We start from the raw sequence: 24290 nt of genomic DNA, 5'->3' as shown, positions 1-24290 counted from the left end.
TGGGTTGGAGCCCCCACATAAAGTCCCCACTGAGGTACTGCCTAGTGGAGTTATGAGAAGAGGGGCACTATCTTCCAGACCCCAGAATGGTAAACCCACCAACAGCTTGCAGCGTGCACCTGGAAAAGCTACAGACAATGCCAGCCCGTGAAGGCAGCTGGGAGGGAGCTGTACCCTGCAAAACCACAGGGGCAGAGCTGCCCAAGACCATGGGAAACCACCTCTTGGATCAGCGTGACCTGGATGTGAGACACAGAGTCAAAGGAGATCATTTTGGAACTTTAAGGTTTAATGACTGCCCTATTGGATTTTGAATTTACATGGGGCCCATGGCCCATTTGTTTTGGCCAATTTCTCCCATTTGGAATGGTTATACTTACCCAATGCCTGTACCCCCATTTTATATAGGAAGTAACTAACTTGCTTTTGATTTTACAGACTCATATGTGGAAGGGACTTGTCTTGTCTCAGATGAGACTTTGGACTTGAGCCTTTGAATTAATACTGGAATGAGTTAAGACTTTGGGGGACTGTTGGATGGGCACGATTGCGTTTTAAAATGTGGGAACATGAGATTTGAGAGGGGCCAGGGCCGAATGATATGGTTTGGCTGTGTCCCCACCCAAATCTCATCTTGAATTGTAGCTCCCATAATCCTCACATGTCATGGGAAGGCTCAGAGTGGGAGGTAACTGAATCATTAGGGGCAAGTTTTTCCCATGCTGTTCTCATGATATTGAATAGTCTCATGCAATCTGATGGTTTTATAAAGGGGAGTTCCCCTGCACATGCTTTCTTGTCTAATGCCATGTAAGACATGACTTGCTCCTCTTTTACCTTCTGCCATGATTGTGAGGCTTCCCCAGCCATGTGGAACTGTGAATCCGTTAAACCTCTTCTTCTTTATACATTACCCAGTTTGGGTATTTCTTTATTAGCAGCATGAGAATGGACTAATACACTATCTTAAATCTTTTGCTACAAAAGACTGAAGACCAGTCATAGCTAGTCTCTTACAATAAAAAAACTCTAAAACACTTACTAAGGTAGCTTTTTGAGGCTCGTACAACTATTGTAGTTTTATCTAAACAGAGATCAAGAAAAGTTCATAGATTAAATCTATTATGACATAATTACTGCATTTCCATTTGGATGGCAATAAATGTCTGTTATTTTCTATTTCTACTTGAAGTATCAAGAGCAACTTTAAGTACATTCACTGTGAAACAATTACTTCTGCAATTTCAATGTTAAACCAAAAGCTATTTTGCTATAAAAAGCCTAGGAAAGCATTAAATATCAGTGACCAAAAGGCAGGCAGGCATATTGATAATGTGTACCCAAAGGGTACCTATTGAAATGCAATATTAAAATGCAAGTTGGCAAAATTGGTAAAGTCAGTTTGGTTTGGAAAGGTAATCCTGTGTAACTCACTTTAAAATCAAACACCATCTCAGCTGTGTTCAGTATTATGTTAAAGCTGATATGAAGGTAATTAGGTATCATTTGTGGTAATTAAGGATATGCCACTTTTTGTTCCTTAGCCCAGCTTGATCTCTGCTTCAGATAATTTAAGATGTACCAGGTGGCACTTCAGGCTAGAATACTCTGTGGTCTCCCAGCAGCTTAAAGGAAGATGTAAGTATTACTTTGTTGGCTTTCAAAAATCACTCGAGAAAATATACTTTTAAAATTAAGTACACAGATGATATTCAAAGAAGAAAAACCACTCTGCTGTTTAAAGCAAAACCATTCCTCACTTTGGAAAATTTTTTCTATAATTTTACCTGACTAGTGACCTTTGATTTTGCATAAAGGCAAAAAATACAAGTCTCAAAAAAAATGTTTTTTTGAAAATCAAGTTCAATGAAAGCATTTACACTTCAATTTTTTTCTGGTGACAAATATTACTTGAAAGTTGCATTGCTTTCACTTAATACAGGGTTGTACCTTGCAGGTTAAAATGAAATATTTTCAATTAGTGGAACTTACTGTCTATTTATATAAAATACTGCAATCAATGGGAGATGAACCAACACCTACTTTCAAGAGGTTTTATTTTTTTTTGAAAACCAAAGATTAAAACCTCTGCAAAAATGAAAACATACTTATGAAGTAGCATACTGGGTAGTTCTAATTAGCAAAAGTGAAAATAAATAAATACATAATATAATTATGCATGTCAGGTATTTTAAAAAATATAAACCAAATTCTCTCCATCTGCTTTTACCCCACAGCACCTGCTAGTGTTTCCTTGTACTGAGTAGGCTGCTGTTATCTTAGAGAAGCAATGACAAAGCAGGCAACAGACAGGAGACGGATGTGATAATTAATTTTATGCGTCAACTTGGCTTGGTCATGGAACCCACACTTGTGGTCAAACATTATTCTGGTTGTTTCAGTAAAGGTGTCTTGGATGGGGTTAATATTTAAATCAGAGGAATATGGATAGAGTAGATCGCTCTCCACAATGTGAGCAAGCCTCATCCAATCAGTAGAAGGCATGACTAGGAATAAAGACTGACCTTCCTTCCATTAGCAACAGGGAATTTTCCAGCAGGTGATCTTTGGACTTGAACCACAACATTGGTTCTTCCTTGGTCTTCACCCTGATGACCTACACTGCAGATTTTAAACTTGTCAGACTTTATAATCGTGTAAACAAATTTCTTACAATAAATCTCTCTTCTTATAATACACATCCTATTGTTTCTGTTTCTCTAGAGAAATCTGACTCAAACAATGGAGCAAATTTTTAGCTTTTCAATTTAAAAAGTCTAGACCCAGGTGTAAGATAAAAGATTTAGAAGAACATAGCTCAGTAATAACTAAGCTAAGCCTTTTCATCTCCCAACTGGATAAAGATTCCCTAGAACAAAAGAGAGAAAGTGAAAGTGGAGAGAGCTTAGACAGGTGCATCTTGACAAGGTGTTATCTACACTGTTTTCCCCTGTAGGTCAAGCCTGTAAGATGAAAACAGTGGTGGAAATGACGTTGTGGGTGGGAGGGACCTATAGAACTTTAGATATAGGGACAGTAGGGAGGATCTGACAATAGGGAGGATCTGTGACCCATCTGCAGATAGAAAGAATGCTCTCCTCCATCAACCTGGTGGGGAGCAGCAGACACATCTGCATGGTGTGTCTGGCCAGAAGGACTGACATAATTTTGAAGGATTACTTGCACTAGAGACTGGTTTGAAAACACTATAGGGACCCTTAGGATCTGAGAGCAGCAGTAACATCACAGAGGGAGCCAGCAGACTTGAAAAGGGCTGGAGGTTAAGAAGAAAGGAGGAAGTGCAGGGACCTACCTCAACTACTAACCAAAGGTCAAGTGGGAATGAAGACACCCCTGCTGATGCATCATGGAGAACTGAGCAGAAAGAAAGAGATGCCTCTCCTCTCTCATGACTTTGCACTAGGTAATACCCCAGATTTGTATACAACCCCCAGGCATGGAGGAAAGTGACCCCAAGTTGACTGAAATTAAATTTCTAACACCTGGTAGGATTAAGACTTAAAATGGAAATTAAGTTACAGAAAAAAAAGTTCCGTTTTCCTTTTCTACCCACCTACATTTCATGCTCTGTTATACTTGTAAGGAAAAAGGCAGTATAGAATAGAGGAAAGATGGAGGAATGGATTCAGGAGACATGGGTTCGAAGCTAGGATTCATCAGTCATAATTTTGGGAAGTCCTTTAGCTCTACTGAACTCAGTTTCCTCAAATATAAGATGAAGAATTTAGACTAGAAGTTCTCTGCCAGAAGCAAGGACTTTTTGTTTTCCTTGATGTACATTGTCAGTGATCTAAAAATATAAAAGGAAGCATCCAGCTTAAAAGGAAGTACTGCTGTCCAAAAATGATGCAAGATTTTGTATTTGCACAGTTTCTAGCCCACAGCCAGTGCTCAATAAATATCTGTTTAAGTGAAGTGAAGCAAATCTCAGAGTTCAGTGTTGAATTATCTTTGGGGTCTTGCCACCTACTTTGTCTCACTGTTCTGGCTGATGAGCATATAATAGTCAGTTGTCCCCAACAATAGACAATAGAGTCAAGGAAAAGTCAACAAATTCATTCTCTGCTACACATTAAGCAATATTAAAGATCTTCTATTCATGACCCTGAATATCATAGTTGTTTCAGAACTTAAAGAAAAAGAACAGAAGGAGAAAGTGTAAAAAGATCCTTCTCTTTCTTTTGCTAGGGGAGATATTTAATCATAACTCTCTTAAATATGATGGGAGAAAAGAGATCAGCAATTATACACTTAGTCAACCAAAGAAATGGTGTGTGATATGGGTTGGCTGTGTCCTCACCCAAATCTCATCTTGAATTGTAGCTCCCATAATCCCTATGTGCCATGGGAGGGACCCAATAGGGGGTAATTGAATCATGGGGGTGAGTTTTTTCCCTTGCTGTTTTCATGATAGTGAGTAAGTCTCACATGATCTGATGGTTTTATAAAGGACAGTTCCCCTGCACACACTCTCTTGCCTGTTGCCGTGTAGGACGTGCCTTTGCTCCTCCTTTGCCTTCTGTGGTGACTGGGAGGCTTCCTCAGCCATGTGGAACTGTGAGCTCATTTTTCTTTATAAATTACCCAGTATCAGGTATTTCTTCATAGCAATATGAAAATGGACTAATACAATGTGAAGGGGACACAGAATAGTAGGTAAACCTTACATGTTTTCATCTATCCCTATCTGCCACTTTCTAAGGCAACCTTTCTAGAACTTATAATCACGTACCATTAGCACTACCCATAAAGGCCTTAGCAACTTTAATGAAACTCAAGGCACACACCATAAAAATCATGCATAATGTTCTGACATCCATTAAAACAGACAACAAAGGAAAAATCTCTGGCCATCTAAATGACAGCATTTTCTTGGCACTTTGTGTTGTTATAGAAAATGCCTTACATTGGAAAAGTCTCTGAGTGTGGTCACAAAACTCTAATGGTCCACAATGGCAGGTCAGACAACCCAGCATTCATTTGAAGAGCAAGGAGCTCTGCACACAAGCTGCTCTAGCAGGCAGCCCACATAAAACAAACAGCTCACAGCAACCAATAAGCCCACCCACACAGACAGGCCCTTGAAAGCCTGCTGATGATGTTCCCCTGCAGATAGCTTCTATCATGTGAGAAGCAGCTTAACCAATCCTCACTCCTACCCTCCACCTATCTTTAAGGAATGAGAAACAATGGAAATTTTCAAAAAAAAAAAAAAAAAAAAAAAATAAAATTTTAAAAAAAAAAAAAAAAAAAAAAAAAAAAAGGCAACATTACATCTCTTCATTAGGCACATAGATTTGTAGTGTATACAACTTCAAGCCCAAGGACGAAAGCAGACCTTTGAGGTTGAAGGTGGATAGACCTTTTAGGAGGCTCCCAATGGTCTATGATGTAGTACTCCCCAGGCTCCACCTTTTTATTATTATTATTATTTTCCACCTTTTATTTTAAGTTTAAGGTACATGTGCAGGATGTACAGGTTTGTTACATATGTAAATATCTGCCATGGTGGTTTACTGCACAGATTATCCCATCGCCCAGGCATTAAGCCCAGCATCCATTAGCTATTATTCCTCATGCTCTTTCTCCTCTCACCTTCGCCCTCCCACAGGCCCAGTGTATATTGTTCCCTACCATGTGTCCACGTGTTCTCATCATGTTGTTCCCACTTATAAAAGAGAACATGCAGTATTTGGTTTTCTGTTCTTGTGTTAGTTTGCTAAGGATAATGCAGGCTCCACCTTTTAGAGAATTGCATGGGTTTCTGACTGTTAAGGCCTCCAAATTATTTATCAGGCCTGAGATGCCTCCTCATGCCATTTTCATGTCAGGATTCAGATTGCTTTTCTGTAATTCTCAGAGCTGTCACCTCCCCATTATTCATCAAGAGGATTCTTTTCTCTCAATACTGAAACCCAGAATGTTCAGTTCCCCCTTTCCTTGCTGTCCCTGAAAATAAATCCCCAGGTTATTTTCACTGTTGCTGAAGTAAACACTAAGGAGAGAGGTAGGCAGAGTCCCCAACAGGTATGGCAGTTCTCAGCTTCCTTTTTTAGGTGATACCCAGAAGCTTAAGTGGCCTCCAATATTCTCCTATTATTAAAAATGTGAAGTTGCTTTTGACCCTCATGCATCTCGATACTATGTTAATCTCTGTTTTCAAAGAATGCCCATTTTACTAGATACTATTGTATCTTGAAGACATAATGAGGGAAAAGCAATTTCTGTCAACTGGAGTGCACATTTCTAAGCCTCTTCAGAAAGGGAGATATTAATCTTGAAGCGCTCTCTGCCCAAGATAGGTCACTTCTATGCACTATTTTCCAATGAACTACTTTAACTACTTGGTCACTTTAATAGATTTACCAATAACATTTTGTTCTTCCTCCTGAAATATTAGATTTCTATTGATTGAAGATATCTGTGCCCTCACCACAAATAGCAGCAACATCCCCCAAAGAAGAGTTAGGGCAATGTGCAGAGAATGAAATGAACGGTCTGGCTTCACTGGTACCGCCATTTTCCTGTCTGAACCCAAGAGGCAGCAATGAGCAATGACTGTGCGTTATGTGGTTCTGCACTCTAAGAACTACTAACTCCAGTCAAACAAACCTCACATATTGACATAGCACCTCCCCTGGCTAGCAGGCTACACTGCTTTTAAAAATTTGCTCATAAGTTTTTACAATTTTCTTGCCAGAAAATATTATTAGCTCCACTTAATATTGAAGGATAGTAAAGCAATAAAAACTGCTCGGCCAGGGCCTTCAGAAACAGAATGAAGATTACCACTCTGATAGATTCCAAAGGCAGTGAACAAAGTTGGATTTAGTAAGAAGCTGAATAGAATAACAGTTAAGAGCCAGAGTGGCTTGCCTTAATGCATACTCTCTGGGCAATGCCAAGAAAGTAACCCAATCTCACTGTGGCTCAGGTTCCTTATGAGCAAAATGGGGTCAATCATAGGTTTGTTGTAAAGATCAAATAAGTTAATGAATGGAAAGTGCTTAGGTCTGGCACATGGTAAACGTTAACCATTATTATTGTTAGTAATCCATAAATGTTATTATGGAGATTAGGGAGTCTCCCTGACTGTTAAACTCTGAAATCAAGTCACGTCTAACTCAATCTGTGAAGTCAATTCTGTATTGCCTATGCAAACTGAGCCATAGATATTAACCATTATTATTGTTGTTGTTGTTATTATTTTTTGCAGCATCAGGGTAATTCTTATTCAAAAGCTTTCCAGATCAGAAAGATTTAGGCAAAATCAGAAAGACTAGAGATACAGATCTTTCAAAATCCAGCTAACATTTTTTAAAGCACAGCTGAAGCACCTCTTACCTGGTTTTGCTGTCTCCAGACTTGTCATCTCCCACCAATTCTCTTCACCTTGGGGAGATCTATCTTATGAAAACATAAACCTAATCCAGTCAGTCCCAGGTTTAAGACCCTTCAATGGCTTAGCACTGACCTGAGGGTAGAAATTTGATTACCCCACTGATTCTCAAACCTTTTACAGTTAGGTCCCCTGTTGGCTTTTCTAGCCTCTCTCTACCCCGATTCGGTGCTCTGCACATGCTGAATGCCCTTCAGCTTCTCTAACATGCCACACTGTCTCTCATCTACAAGCTTCCACATGTGCTATTGTCTTTGGCTGAAAACATCATTCATCTCTATCTCCATCCTTATTCATACTTCTTCTTAGTAAAACTGTATGGCTTCTCTAAGAGGTCCTGGCTAACCCTTAAGATAAGGTTAGCACACCCTGTTCCCCTCAAAGCACTATATCTCCCTGTCATAATTAATCAAGTTATTGCTTGTCTACTTTCTCTGCTAAACTACAAATCCCTTGTTTACCACCACTATATCCCTAGTAGCTGGTACAATACCTTCCACATGGAGAATACCAGGAACTCTTCATTGAAAGGGAATAGCAAGCTCAGTCTGTATAGGTAATACAGAACTGACTTCACAAATTGAGTTAGACTTGGGTTGACTTCAGAGTTCAAATTTAACAGTGTCCTCTCTCCCTAATCTCTGGGATCCTCTTCCCAGGAATTCCTAAGAAACTTCACTAGCCTTTTGTGGTAGCCTCTTCCAATATTTAAACTGTTTTTGTTATAGAAAGAGAAATATAAAATGATTTATTAAAAGTTGATTAATTATTTGATTTAGAAGTTAAGAGAGAAGATGAGTAGTGGTTCTTTGCTGTTTTGGCACAGAACACTGAAAGTCTGATAAAATGTATCAATCATCCCTTCCCTATTTCTCTCAAAATAAATACAGGCAATGTGCAATAACATTTTATATTTAATTTTATATTAAATTTCCAGGGGTTGATTTTACCCAGGTTAAGAAATCTTGTGCAAGCAACTTTAAGTAACAAATCAAGGACAGAAATTTCCTATGTCTGACTGTGAAAGGGAGATTTCTGTCATGAGTTTGGAAATATAGATTAGAGCAGGTCCTTGAACAGACTTATTTCATTCAACTTCGTTTTGTTATAAGGTAGACAAGGAAAATAATTGATTCCCCACAGAGGCCACTGTTTGTGTGGAGTTTGTATGTTTTCTCCACGTCTATGTGGGTTTTCTCCAGATACTCAGATTTTCTCTTACCCTACCAAAGATGTGCGCATTATGTTCACTGGCCTGTCTGAATGGTCCCAGTCTGAGTGACTGTGGGTATGAGTGTGAATGCACCCTGTGATGGGACAGCATCCTGTCCAAGGCTGGTGCCTACTTGGTGCCTGAGCTGCCAGAATAGGCTCTGGTCACCTGTAACCCTGAACTGAAGTAAGTGGGTAAATAATTATCTCATTTGTTTTTATAAGTCTTTCGTAAATGAATATATAGCTTACATTTATTTCAATATTTAGTATTAGAAATGTTTTGGGTCTTTATTTAGAGGTTTTATGATGCTTTTATGACTAGAAATATGTTATAGGAACTTAACTCTTATTTACATCAATTAGCCTATGGTAAAATTGGTTTTGTTATGTATTGTTTCACTTCAAGTCTCAGTTTCCAAGAACCTATCAATGATGTAAAGTGAAGACTTACTGTTCTGTCTTCAGGATAATAATTTTTCATATATTCAACAAAATTAATTTAAAAACACACCCTTATTTTTTCATTGGAATATGTTTCTCTGACTATGCTCTATTTTAAAGACACAATCCCTATGAATTTTTATGAGCCAACCAGGACATAGACACAGTTAGCTCTATGCACAATAAAGAGATTTTGAAATGTAAAATATAAAGGGCAAAAATTTGGGGTTAGGAATTCAGAATACAAGTAGAAATGCAAAGAAACAATTAGATTAAATAGTAAAACAAAAACTCAGTGACTGGAAATCTCTTACAGTCCACTCTAATTTAAGCGGGTCTGGTACAGACATAATGATTTGTCAAGCTCAAGCTTGGAAAAGGATCACAGCAAGAGAGCAACAGGGGGCAGAGAGAGAGACAGAAACCAGTGGAAGAGACTCAGAGACACTAGACACAATTCTATTATTTCCACTCGCATTTTAAAAATAAAGGTCAAATGGTAATTGTCCCTATTTGATTCTTGATGAATCCACAGAAGGGACCCTGATCAATCACTTTTCAATTACAGAAGTTTTCCCTTCTCCAAGCTTGCACTTTTCATAGTTTCAGTTACTTGCAGTCAACTGTGGTCCAAAAATATTAAAAGGAAAATCCTAGAAATAAACAATTCATAAATTTTAAATTGCACACTGTTCTAAATAGTGTGGAGAAACCTTTTGCAGTTGCACCCAGGATGCGAACCATCCCTTTGTCCAGGGTAACCACACTGTGTACAATACCCACCCATTAGTCATTTAGTAGCCCTCTTGGTTATCAGATAGGAAAAAACATAGTATATATAGGGTTCTGTTCTATCTGGAGTTTCAAGCATCCACTGGGGGGCTTGGAACTTATCCCTGGCAGATAAATGTACTGTAATGGGATTTCACTACCCCTGTCTATATTATTTCCTTAGGTGGCTGGCCTTTGGCCAAAGTAGCACAGGTGACCTCCCTGTGATCAGCACATTACCCAGGCATCTCTGGCTTTTTGGAACTATTTTTTAAAGGTTAATTTCCCATTAATAACTTTCTGGCAATTTAATTTTTGTAAAAAAATAATGACATAAATGTGTTAAAGTGCATTTTATCAACAGCAATTAACTATTGCAAAGATCCTGAGCTAAAGACAAGCATAGAGATAGAAATATTAAAGAGTGCTTCTTATGCTGCTCAATCATAGTAAATTTGAGCCATTGCCTTCATTTTGGCAAAACATCGGCCTCCATGAGATATTTGGAAAATAATTTTCTATCCATCAGTATGTCTGCATCCCGTAAATATAAAGTAATATTCATTCAGTTATGCATAATACATGGTACATGGTATCATTGCAGCTTAATAAATGCTTATTGAATAAATAAATGAATAATTAGGGAACAAATGACTAATGTTTTGGAAGCTGCAAACTCAACTAGAATAATGATTGTCAAGCCTGACAAACTGCATTTTCACTTGGAAACTATTCACAATTCAAGCAAAATAAAAAAACTCTTTGTGCCACTCTGAAGTCAAAATTTATTTTAATCTGACAGCAAAGAGGATGGTGGAAGATTGAGGAAAAGTTAGTTATGTAAGCGATCAAAACCCTATAGCCCACCCACTACAGATAGATTTCTAATTATCCTAAATTATTGTTTTTAATCTAAAGTTGACTAAAAATAAGTTCCCAGGAAAACCTTAAAATAAAATTAAACCGTTAAACCCATTAGTGAATGAGACAAGAATAATAACGTTCAGCTGATTCTCATGCCCAGCTTTCTTCTTCTTATATTTTGAGTTAACTACTAAAAGCTTTTGCTATTTAGTCTATTTTTCCCAATGAGAAACCTTTTAAGAGAACAGAAAATATAATATTCAGTGTAGCAGAAGCTTCTTTTAAGCAATTTTGCAGCTTCTTTTAAGCAATGCAGCTTCTTTTTTAACATATAAACGAAGATCCAGTAATTATATTGGGAAAAAGAAATTCCTCATTTGAACATATTTTGTGTCTGTTAAAATATGGAAATAATCCACATTTACATCCAAAATTATATTTTATTGTCTTTAATTCGCAGGAGTAGAGTATTTTAATATAGCAATAGCATTCGAAACTGCTTGAGTTTAACTGAGAGTCTAAAGTCAAATTTATCATTTATCCTCCTCCCAAACAAAAGGAATCAGTTCTCCTTCTGTGTTTGATAAGATCTGTTAATGGCATTACTCTTTCTATAATCAATCAGGCAGGGTCTAGACTCTAAAAGTCACCAGCAATGTGCTTTTGCACGCCTTTCTTACATAAAATCAAAATAATCCTTTTTATATATCAGTCAAGTAACCAAGCACTTATTTAATGTATTACAGCAATTGCTGTAAGTAGTAGAGAACAACGGTCCTTGCTTCAAAGGAATTTACAATTATATTTGGAGACAAGATTAACATACTAATGAAACAATTAGCAAACATAACAGAAGATATTATATAATTAAATGGTACTTCATGAAGGCATAAACTATAGTTACAGAAATTTGGAGAAAGCAAGTGATCCAAAAGAAAAGGAAAGGTTAGTGAATACATTTTAGTAATAATCATCATTATTATTATTTTGTGGCAAGTATTTGTATATTAGTCCTAAATTCCATAAAATGGGTTCTTACATTGGCTCCCTTTTAAAGTCAATGAAATTGTGGTCCAATGAAAAAACATGACCACTCAAACTCCTCATAGACAGATAGTGGAGGGACTTAAGTCCAAGCCTGGCAAGCCTGAGTTCTTTCTGCATTGCAATACCACTTTTTATGGCATTGGGTGACCTCTAATGCCTGGAAAACTTTACTATGCTGAGGAGAAGAGCAAGGCTACTTGGGCAAAGTGCATAGCATGAGATTTGGGGAAGCAGGAATTTATCTCTTATCATCTCAAATGTTTATTGAGCTTGCAATATGTGCTAAACATTATGCTGAGAATCAATGAAAAGCAAGATAGTTATGGCCTCTGCCTTCATGGAATTTAGGCTAGAGGTAAATCCCAATCAAAGAAACACCCTAATAAATATAAAATTGTAAATAATATAGGTGCTGTAGAGAGCGGTCCATGTTACAATGAGAATGCAGAATAGAAAATTTAACCTAATAAAGAAAGTCAGGGAAAGCTTTCATGAGACATATTGATGTGTATATGATTACATAAACATGGAAAAAATACACAAGACCACTTTAGGTAATAAAAATTGGTTATGGGGGATAGTATAAGGATAGATGGTAGAAGAGGAAAAGAAATCTAAAAGCAAGTAGTTTTCCCTGATTAAAACAGAATGCATACATTAAAAGCTGTGGTAACCAAATGCTCTTGGTGATTATCTTAAGGTTGTGAGGTTTCAGATATTTTATGCTCTTTCTTATCATTTTCTATATTTTCAATTCTTTTTACAATAACGATGTGCTGTTTATATTATCTGGTTTGTGGGTATCTTAGTCCTTTGGGCTTCTCTAACAAATACTTCAGACTGGGTAATTTATAAGCAACAGAAATTTATTGCTCACAGTTCTAGAGGCTAAGTCAAAGATTAAGACACCAACAGATTTGGTGTTTGATGAGGGCTTGTTACTCATCAATGGCACTTTCCATGTATCCTTACATAAGTGGAAGGGATACACAAGCTCCTTCAGGTCTCTTTTATAAAAGGGCACTCATCACATTCATGAAGGTGGAATCCTTATGACCTAGTCATTTGCCAAAGGCCCTCCCTTTTAATGCTATCACTGTGGGTGTTAGGTTTCAACATATAAATTTCCACATTTGGACCATAGCAGTGGGGGAAATATTTTCCTAAAAAAATTGTTCTTGAAAAAACCTGCACTTCAAAAGTAAGTAGTGACTTTTTGGTTATTTGTAATCTACATTTATTTCTAAAATTCTAAAATCTTTTTTTTTTTTTTCAAGACACAGTTTCACTCTGTCTTTTAGGCTGGAGTACACAATCTCAGCTCACTGCAACCGCCGCCGCCCGGGTTCAAGCGATTCTCCTGTCTCAGCCTCCCAAGTATCTGGGATTACAGGCACGTACCACGATGCCCAGCTGATTTTTGTGTTTTTTAATAGAGGTGGGGTTTCACCATATTGGTCAGGCTGGTCTCAAACTCCTGATCTCAAGTGATCCACCTGTCTCAGCCTCCCAAAGTACTGGGATTACAGGCGTGAGCCACCACGCCTGGCCGAGAATTCTGAAAAAGGATTCATGGAGAACAACTGTAGCTGTTCTATTAAACTGACCATTCTTGAGAAAAATGTAGTTGCAAAGGCAAAAAACTTAAACTTAGGTAGTGGCGGTGAAGATTAAAAGCAAAAAAGACAGAACTGGTTGGGGCATTGGATATGGAGGAAAAGCTGTCCACAAAATGAGCACCATGTATTTTAGAGAGATTGGGGTTACAATTTTACCGCATTGATTTCATCCATTTGGTGGATATTGATGAGATAAGAAAAAAAAACTTCATTTATGTGAATAAATCATTCATCTAGCTTCCTTAGTAGACAATTTTTATTTTGAGCAGTAATTGATTTTACTTCACTAATGGCAACTCTTTCACAGCTGAAAGTTCAATTAAATTTAAAAAAGAATTTAAACATATGTGTGATAGGTACAGCATACCACCGTGGCACGTGTATACCTATGTAACAAACTTGCACATTCTGCACATGTATCCCAGATCTTAAAGTAAAATTAAAAAAAAAAATTAAGCTTTTCTGAGGGAAGGAATAGATGAAAACCAGAAAATAATTCTCTAGGTAAGATTGAAAATATAAAAGATATGAAAAGTTTGAAAAGGTCCTTAATACCAACGATTAAAGGAAACAGTAAAACTCTGTGAGTGCTCTGAAGAGCAATAGAGAAAATATGGCAAATGCAAAGTGATGGGATGGAGGATGGCAGAAACTAAGTCTAAAAGTAGATGATGATTTCTAAGTATAAAGGTAGGATAGAGGGAGGGAAAATGTGCAAAGAATGGAAATAACGTCCACAGAAAAGAAGAATAACATTTCTACATTGTAGCAACTCCCACACTGTAAAAACCCTACGTATTAGATATATAAAGAGAAGAGATAAAGGCAGCAATTAAAGCAATTACCTCTATAGTGTACATCCAAATATATTCTACTGTTAGAGAGAATTAACCATCTTTTCGTCAAGGATAAATTACCTGAAAACGATTTTTAAAAATTTGCCTTGGAATATTTTGATTTCTGATACACGAAATACAAAGCAAAAAACATGAAATTTTATTGAGATGATATGGCAATGGAAAGAGCTTGGGTTTGGTTTTCAGGCAGACCTCGGAAAACCCCAGATCCTTACTCATAATATTTGTGTAACTTTTGGCAAGTTATTTAACTTTTTGTATCAGATTGCTTAACTGTAGGCTATGAACGACAATACATTCTTATTTTGTTTGTTTTTTTCTTAAAGATTAAATAAGATGATGCAAGTTAATTGCCTGGTACATAAACACTTCATAAATGGATTTTCCTATTCAATTAGAAATTAAGCATTTCCTTTAGAAATTAAATAGTTTTAGAAATTATATAGAAACTGCCTTGACACAAAAGTTGACTTGACTATCATTTTTGTCAGAGAAAATTAGAACCAGTTTTTCTTTTTTCAAAAAATTATAACTAAGAATAAACCATTTCTATGCCATTTGAAAAAATCCCTTTAACATTCTCTCCTTTATAGATTCTCCAAACTTTGCTAATCTTTTAATTATGCAGCAGAATTTGACTTGTTGATTCTGCACTCTTCCTCCAGGGAAGAATACAGTGCCCCAGTCCACACTGCAGGTTTTGGAGTGATCTGATTTAGAAGGAGATGGTGGTGATGCCAGTGAAATGTCTTCCTAGGAAAGAAGAGTTTTTAAAACCACTTTGGGTTTTTTTCTCTCTCCATATCTTTGTGAGCTTATCAAAGATTCTCAAAGCAAGTAAATGGGTTTCAGTTAAAGCAAGTAAATGAGTTTCAGTAATTGTTGAAGTGAAAAGTAGACCTAAAAATCAGTGAATGATAAGGACATCCAATGGCTACAGGTTAGTTCTAATGTCCAAATGGAATCAATAATCATAGGCCCAGTAATAGTTTAGAGTGAGTTCTGGTAAGAGTGTAAGACTTCAGTTTTCAGTCTCTAAAAATGTGGTAAAAAGTACACCTGCAAAGGATATAATCAAATAGTGTTTCTTAGCTTTGTACATAATTCTTCATAATTTTTAAATTCTCAAGAAATAAGGATAGCACAATATGTGAGAACTTCCCAGAAAATCTATACTAGTTGGGTGATCACAGAGAAAGGCTAAGGAGAAGAAAACCAGGGTTACGAAGTCTAAGTTTTGGCAGTTGCTGAAGCTACAAAGAGCTGTCAAGACCGTAAGGAGAAAAAAGGGCATCAGAGGCATGGCTCTAGCAGGAAGAGAATGGGAAAGCAGGACTCCTGGGAATAAAAACAGTCAGATGGTCAGGAAGGGTAAGGGTGTCAGGGGATAGAATCCTAGGCAGCTCAATGGGACCAGGAAGCCTGACAACAGAATTCTCCCTGACTTCAGTGTTTCCCATTATAGATAGCTACAGATTTTCCTGATTGATCCCACAATTAGTTAGAACTCTCTGGAGTTTAAACTTCATGCCCCTTGTCCTCTTGGGGAAGGAGATTATCTTCCTCTAAAATATGAGAGGGTAAAGAGAAGTCCTTGAGGCTGAATAAGCAGTTATTTGATCTGCAGGAGACTCAACTTTTGCCTGCCTGGCATCTATTCACCTTTATCCTGAAACACCATCCCAGTTCTATTTTGCATTATGTTTTCTTGAAAATGGTTATTTGTCCAGGGATATGCATGAGATCTAAGCCAGGCTATCATAATTCAAAACCAGGATTTGCTGAGAGTTATTGGGAAATAAAAGCAGTTTCTCTGTGTTTGCTAAGCCGGTAGCAATATGAATCTTGAGCTTCTAGTAACCATCTTGGCCTCTCAGTGAGAGGCCCCTCCCAAGAGAACAGCTAACCCAGGGAAAAGAAGAGGTGAGAGACAATGGGAGACAGATTTTTAGCAACACTATTCAAGTAGCTACCTCCAGCACACGTGAAATCTGTCTCTGGACCTATAAGACACGTGAGCCAGACAATTATTTCCTTAAGTCAGCTTAATTTATGTTTCTGTCACTCACATCCAATAATTCTTGCCTACTACAGAATCATTTGCCCTGCTGTGACTTCTCTGAAGTAGGGCCTAAGAGGAGTTGAGAAAAATCTGTCAAAAGTATGTTATTCTCTCTACAGCTTTGTGGTTCCTCTGACTCCATCCCTCATCTGGCATGCAAAGCATTATGAAAATCATGCCTCTCTCAAAAACAGCATACATCTGCTAGCCTGTATCAGCTTATACCAAGAAAACTACTTAAAGCCTGGATAGAGATCAGCCAACTACCGAGTTTCTAGAGCCAAGCCTTGGTTCACGGATAGAAAGAAGTTCTAACTGGACTCTGTGTTCTCTGCTAGTTTACTGATGGCCAGTTCAGGGCTTCTCTGAATACCTGGAGCACAGTTCTGCCAGTGCTCCTTAGCCAAATTTGTATTGCTGAAACCCAAGCCTGGCAAGCCCAGTCTGTCCATTGCATGTTAGTCTGATGTACTCTGGACTTTGGTCTTCACTTTGTTTTCTTGACATACAGCCACACCATCTTTCTCTCTTTTCTTGTTCCTTCCTGTGTATCTCTCAGTCATGCCACACTTGCTTAACTGAGTACCTGGGACTGTGACCTGCTCTATTCTCCAGGAACTTAAGTCTTGGTACTGCTTTCCAAGACTTCAGCTTAGTTGAAGATGGTATAAGCTGTGTTAAGCAGGAGATCTCTCCGGTCCACTATTGGAATCGCAATAAGCTTTGCAGTTGCAATGTCATGCAGGTTATGCTACATGCTCTTTGGACCAACTTACTGCATATTCCATGAGTACTGACCCTTTCTTCTTTTCCTACTGCCCACAGCATATGTCCACTTAAGCAGTGTAATAGATAACTCAAGAAAGAAAGTGGCTTCATCACCTAACTCATCAAGCTTTAGAATGTATCTGTCATGCACAAATACAAGGTGAAGCACTTTTTCTGTTTCCAAAGGAGCAAAATTCTGCTCCTTCCAAGTATTATGGGACTTTATCTCATTGATGCGTGAAAACTGTCTTCAAATATTAGAAAGACTTTTCATAAAGCATTCATATTCTGAATGGCCCTACAGAGCAGAACCAAGTAGAAGTTAAGAGAGACAGATTTCAGTTTGGTTTAAGAAAGAGCTTTTTAAACTTTCAGAGCTAGCTCAAGATGGACTATGCTCTTTTAGTAGGTGGTGATATTTTTGTCACTCTGGTGTGCTTCAGTGATTTAACAAGTACTGGGTTGAAATCCCAGTGCTCAGCACCCAAAAAATTGTTTTAGCTTGGAATAAAGAACACTTGATCAGAAGACATCAGTCATCTATCTCTAGTCACAGACTCCCATCTGAGGGCCCTGGGATGCTTTTCTGTATGTTCACTCTCTGACACAGAAGTGAAACTTCCATCTGGTCTACCATTTGGTCTATCCTGACAATCTGGAACTCCAAAGTGCAGTGTGCTGGGAAAATTGGTTTTGGTCTCCAGGGGATCTCTCCCCTTTTTCTGCTATAATTAACATCACAAGGATTTATGCTAAATTCATCACAGTTCCCTATAACTAACTGCAAAATGTAGACAGACTAACTTTCTGATGAATGAGAACACTTTTGATGAACCATGAAGTTTCCTCTTAATGATCTTTCCTCTATTTATTCTTGCTCTTTAACTGGTGTGATGGTTCCCGTTTGTAAGCTACCAAGCTGTAGATTTAGTTTTTGCTAGGTTAGTTTCTTTTACAAACAAGTTTTAAGGGCTCTAAGTATCTTTTCTGAAGAGTCACTTTATAAAAGTTGAGAAAAACGTGAGTTTAAAACATCTTTAATGAGTCTGGAAAGGGTGCAATAAGGCTCACTAAAATGATTGAGAGATTAATAATTTTTAAAAGACAATGAAAGATTAAGCATATTTGGCCCAGAAATAATACAGTTAAAATGAGGCTTGACAAAATCTGGGAAATTATGAAAGTTTTATAAGGTGGACATGATATCCTTCAGGATTACTTCAGAATATTACATTGTATGCACTTCTCTTACAGCTTGAGAAAAACCAAAGTTTTCAGCAATACTTTGCCCTGATGACAAAAACATTATTTGACCTTCTTCTCCTTTGCCATGCAAAATATCCCAAGTACCATCCACAGAAACAAGCTGGTCTTTTGTTCCACACTCAACCAATCACTATATGCAAGAAAAACTCAAGAAAACTTTCTGAATGTCTGAACATAATGAAAAAGATCTATCAATTTAATAATTTAAAAGGTGATGGAAAGCTGGGGTTCCCATGCCTTCAAATTTCTCTTACTTCGACGCAGGGTTCTTTTCACTTCTAAAGTTGCTGCTCTGAATGAAATCTTTGGAATGCATAGATTAGGAATGTAATTTCTGACAAACAGTCACTATACAAGGATTCTAATACAGCAACAAACAAGTAGGATGATTCATGGAATTCTCATTAGACTGAGATTATACTGAGCATTGAGCTTAAGCTCGTGCCTGGGCTGGCTTGAAAGGTGATTACAACTGCTAGACACTTTCCTTAGCATATAAAGACATGTGGTTGATACAGGTAGTTTGGTTTTGAAACATACTAAAAACATTCTGTATGATTAAGACCTGAGATATCTCCAACCTTGGTAATATTCATATACAGAAATCTTTGCATAGTTATTTTGAGGTTAAATGTATTTGGGGTTTGTTTTTCTGGGATTTATTTGCATTCCTGAGAGAAAAGCTGACTGAAAAGATCCAAGTAATTAGAGGGGGAAAAAAAAAAAACTGCAGTGAACTACTTTTAAGGAAATTTCTCAAATGAACTATTGATTTCTTAAAATGAAAGATTAAAGAAATAAATGACTGAAACAAAAGAGAAAAACTGGTAGAGTTAGATTTGGGAATTATGACTGCTATCTAAAGGTATATGAAGAGGGCAGTATATTTTTGTTTTGTTAAGACTTTTTTTTAAATCATTACACTACTCTATATTTATCATTTGTTCATTTAAAAACCACTTATAAAACATGACCTTTTAAAGTCCATAAGTTTGCATGATGCTTTTTTAATGTAATTTTATGAGGAATAATGTACTTAATTTTGATATTTAAAATAATTATATTGCAATATAGAAACAAGCTCTAATTATGCTTCTGAACAATATTTGCTTTTCATAATCAAGCATAATATTTTAAGAGTATTTTCATGAGACAAAAGAAAAAAATTAAGTAGCCAGATATGTTCTTATTATTTTCCTTCTTTCTTTCCAAATATTCTCAAAGTGGATAAGTCACTCCTCAAGCATGGCAAATATGATGTTTGTAGCAAAAAGACTTGAATTTTTAGAGATGGCAGGAATGTGATTGGGTAACACTGTCTTAGAACATTCTTACACAAGGAACAGAATCTTACTTAAACAAGTTCAAGAAAATGCAGTGTGTTAGGAAGATACCAATTTAATGGACCCCAAAGTGAAGTCAAAACTCCAGACATAAGGAAAGGCAGGAACCGGGTAGCCACAGGGGCCTCCGCAGCAAATGTTCATAGACTCCGACTCTCATAGCCTACCATAAACAGTGTGAGAGAGCGAGTCTGACTGTTTTGCTCCAGGTTATATATGACTGGCTCCTTCAGGCCAGGCTGTACTCTTGATTAAATTAGAGTGGTCAGGGATATTGAACAGAGGCAGGATTTGGAGGAAAACTTATATTCTTAGAAGGTGAGTGGAAGGAGAAAATAATTGGCATATATAGTGCATTTGTTAAAATAATTAAAACTTGGATCATGCAAAGATATAAGTTATCATTTGCTTCAAATATAGCTCCAAAATTTCCATGCCAACGTTTGAATTAGTATCAGTAAAAGATCAAAGACTGACACTGACATCCCTGTCTTAAAAAAAGGAATTATGTGAATACAATTCAGAAGTCTCTACCTAATATATACTTTAGCTCCAAATTAAAGTTGAACATCATTATGATCAGAAAACACTTGTTACTAATGCATATGAGAGAAACTGGTAGTAATAATTATTCCTTTAGACTTACTGTATAAATCATTATATATACTTCTTTAACATTTAGTAGTCTTAAAGCTATGCCAAGTAACCCAAATTAATAACTATATAAATAAAATAGCAAAAGAGGCTGACAAGATCTATTGAAAACTGTTTCATTAATATGAATAAATATTAATATTAATATAAATTAAATGTAACATATTAAAAATCTTCATAACACCCAATTCTGGAACTACTATGGCTCTCAATAAATGTTCCAAACCCAAATGTTGTTTAAACTTCAATACTAATTGTAAGGAGGAAGAAATAATCAGCATACATAACAAAGCATTAGCATCTCAATGTCCAACACCTAAGCCACAAAGAGAGCCTCTGCTCTTTTATTCTTTAAAGTATGATATCCCAGTAAAGTACAACATGGCTTTCTTTCTTTCACGAATAGATATTCTTTCCCAGTAGCGATTTAAGGAGTCAACTATTACCCCTGTACACCTGTCCTTCAGTAGATCCGCAATGACCTATGAAGATGTTGCAGCCTGGCTCAGATTCTTTAATAGTTTTTCCCTGGCCTTCAGGATAAAGTTGAAGCACTTTTGCAACCATAGAATGCAAATTCCATCTTTTCTGGTTCTTTCTTTCCTCTCCAGATTCATCTTTCATTCTCAACCTTCCAGCTGATACTTCAGTAGTAAGAAACTACTTGTTGCTGCTCCTCACCTTCTTCTTCCAGGCCTTTTCTCATGCTTCTCCCTCTGATAAGAATATTCTTCTCCCCACCCCTTTCTTTACCTAAGGAATTTCTAATCTCCCATAATGACTCAGCTCCTGTGAATGTTCCCTGAGCTTACCAAATTGGGCTAAAATGTCCTCCCTTTTGGGACTTATGGTCCAAAAGTGTCCTGCACATAGCTCAATTACAGCATTTATGAATTATATTGATATGATCAGCTAATTGGTCTATTTCTCCATAAAACCATAAGCTGGTTCCATGTTGTACCACCAATACCTACTATGGACTCGATATGCTAGAGTTATTGTTGAGTATAGTTACCTGTGAATACTGTTTCTATCAACAAAATACTTAAGCCATTTGATGAAGAATTTGAAACCCCAATGAAGTCAAGAAATTTATAAATTGGTTGTTTAAAAAACATTCAACTCTTTGAGTGAAGTGAATTTAATCTTTTAATTTTTCTTAATAGTTAGCCTCAAAAAAATGTCTGTTTATAGATGTAGCCCAAGGGCATTTTCTTGGCATCTTGACTCACTGCCTGGAGTCATCTCAACACTTTGCCTAAGGCAAGATAGTGATTTTTCAAGCAATGGACACACTGATAGGTCTCAAGACATGGCTGAAATGGTGGTTTTTCATATAAGCGTTTTGTAATTGTGACTGTCACAAACAATCTGATTTGGTTCAATTGCCTAAAACAAGCAGCATATTTCCATTGCTCTATACCCTAAAGTCCTCATTATTTTATATTTTTAAGCATAGTGAGAATATAAATAGAAACTTCAGAAATGTTATGCCAATACAAAAGAGAGATCTATATAGGCAAAATAAGTAAAAGAATGGATCACTGTATACACTGGCTCTCCAGAGATTATTGTGTCCTCAGGTAACAGTGATTTGGAATTCAGCACACCTGAATTGTCCAGATAATTGCTACAATTCTTCCATTTCATTGTGTTAATGAAAGAATGGCCTAAGAATAATTTTTAAACAAAGCAAATTGAGATTAAGCCTAAATAACAAGGCAAAATTCTACTTTTTAAATTAATGGCAGAACTATATTTATTTATAATGCATACTTTTCTTTTACATTTTGCAAAGTGGGAACAATCTAAAACACTTTAGGGGAGCTTTCTACAAAAGATCATTATTTTCTGCTTCAAAGTCAATTTTTCAGAGCATTTTAATTACTAAAGAGGTATATCAGAATTAAGCATAGACAAACATTGCAAAATATACCCTCTACATTGTTCCTCCCTTTCTTCTTCCTGGATATGAATGCGTTCACACTCTCTCTGCCTCATTTATGGAATCCAATGATAAAAAAGATTCTTACTTAGTATTATGTGTATCAATGGTATGGAAGAGCTCGTGTAATTCTTCTCCACTGAGAACACCATCTGCAAAATATGCTTTGAATTCTTCAAAGGATAATTTTCCATCATCTGAAATGGCAAGAACAAAGAGACACAAATTATTTTAATATTGTACATTGTTTTATCTTTTGCTTTACAAAACTTCGTCCAAACGCTTGTGCATGTACACACATGTATTCAAAAAGAAAGAACAGCTGAAGGTGTTAAAAGAAAAAAAAAATTAACATATCTTAGTATGACATAGAACACAGACATGTACAATCTAATAAAATATAAGTCTACATGGTTCTAGGTATTTTTTTGGTTCATTTATTCACATGACAAACATTTAACATTTAATGAACCATTTAACAGACCATGCAAGAAAGGTATCCACATAACCAAATAAAGAGCTCAACACAGAGTCAATTATTTCGATGTTTTACCTTTGTGGTACCAAACACATACAGGACCTAGCAGATTGCAGGATAAATATGATGTGTTTAATAAATGTATATCAGAGTAGTTGTTATATTCTAACAAACTATGTCCATTCCTATGCCCTTTAAATCAGTGAGTACCTTTAAAGCCAAAGACATTTTACTTACTGTAGGGCACAAAGGTGAAACCCAGTCAGAGAGATAACATATAATAAAAGAGATCGTAAAAAAGATAACATATACAGACATTATAAGTATTTTATACAGTAGAATACGGTTAATGCAATGAGACAGAGGTATTTTAACTGTATGGGAGTCTGGGTAATAAAAGATTCTTTTCACTTGGGGGCCTGGGGGGTTTTAGTAGCATTCGCCCTGACTTTGGACAACAGGTAAAATCTAGATCAGCAGAGACGGAAGAAACACATTAATAAGAGGCAAAAGATTTGTACAAAACATAGCAGCAGCAAACCTAGAGAAACAAATGGACGAGAAAAGAGAGGGAAGTATCTTTCTCTCCGTGCAGGGAGCTAGTTTTTCAGTTATCTCGGATAAGCTGACAAAGAACTGTAAATGATAGTAAGATCCTTTCCATCTATAATGAAAAAACTGAGGTTTAAGGACGATGAAATTTGCCCAGGGTCACAAAACTCCTATAACGTAGTTATACCAACAACGCTATACTGAACAAAGTGGAATTCGTCTTTGAGGAGAAGAATATCTGATTTAATAGAATTAGCTCCTCTAGATTCATCTAGAACATTTTGTTTCCCCAAAATATGGCCCACACATTGCCTGGAGTACTGCTGAAATGCAGATTCCTAAGCCCCACCAGAAAATTAGAATCTCGCAGAGGGCATGGAGGGGTGGGTAGACAAGAAATTCGAATTTTTACTATAAAGGATAAAATAAGCCTAATCATAGAATTACTTATTTTTTTCAGATAAGGACTTAGAGACTACAACATTTTTTAAAAAAACTTATTTGCAAAAAATATAAATATAAATACTCCTGGAAGTTTTAAATTGTATTTCATTTTGCTTTTCAACACAAAAGGCACAATAATCTAATTTTCCAGTTAATTTTTGCCAACATTTAACTAGGCAGACACAGCCTTAGAAGTAGAATAAATCCAGATTTGAATCAAGCACAGATCCAGGGACCTGATCTTCTGGGTCCTCCTGGGCCAACCCAGCTTAGCCATTCAGGTGACATAACAACCCAGTGCAAAATGAAGTTCAATCTCCAGGCTCATCGATTGCCTAATTTTGTGTTTCTGTTTTTGAATGAGGTAGTTTTATGCCTCATATGACTATTTTAAACTTAGCCCCATGTAACCTGATGGATATGCTAGACAAGACATAGTGTGGTCTTTCTACTGTGTATCTCCTTGCTTTGATGAAAAATACATTGCCAGGTTGAAAAACTGGAAACAAATCAGACTGAGGTTAAAGAGAGAAAAGAAAGACCT

The 24290-nt window shown here is 36.7% G+C and overlaps 1 protein-coding gene across 1 annotated transcript in view; it reads right to left on the bottom strand.

The window, feature by feature from the left end:
* The window catches only part of NECAB1 (N-terminal EF-hand calcium binding protein 1), a 180765-nt gene that overhangs the window by 126618 nt on the left and 29857 nt on the right, over positions 1–24290 (bottom strand). Inside the window, exon 4 of the mRNA XM_017870358.1 lies at positions 22361–22469. Within this exon, the coding sequence (XP_017725847.1) occupies positions 22361–22469 (109 nt within the window). The remainder of the gene's footprint in view (positions 1–22360; positions 22470–24290) is intronic.

Source organism: Rhinopithecus bieti, unplaced genomic scaffold, assembly GCF_001698545.2.
Source record: "Rhinopithecus bieti isolate Rb0 unplaced genomic scaffold, ASM169854v2 scaffold_5179, whole genome shotgun sequence".
NCBI classification, from domain to species: Eukaryota; Metazoa; Chordata; class Mammalia; order Primates; family Cercopithecidae; genus Rhinopithecus; species Rhinopithecus bieti.
The sequence above is the reverse complement of the archived record's forward strand: the minus strand, read 5'-3'. Positions and strand labels throughout refer to the sequence as shown.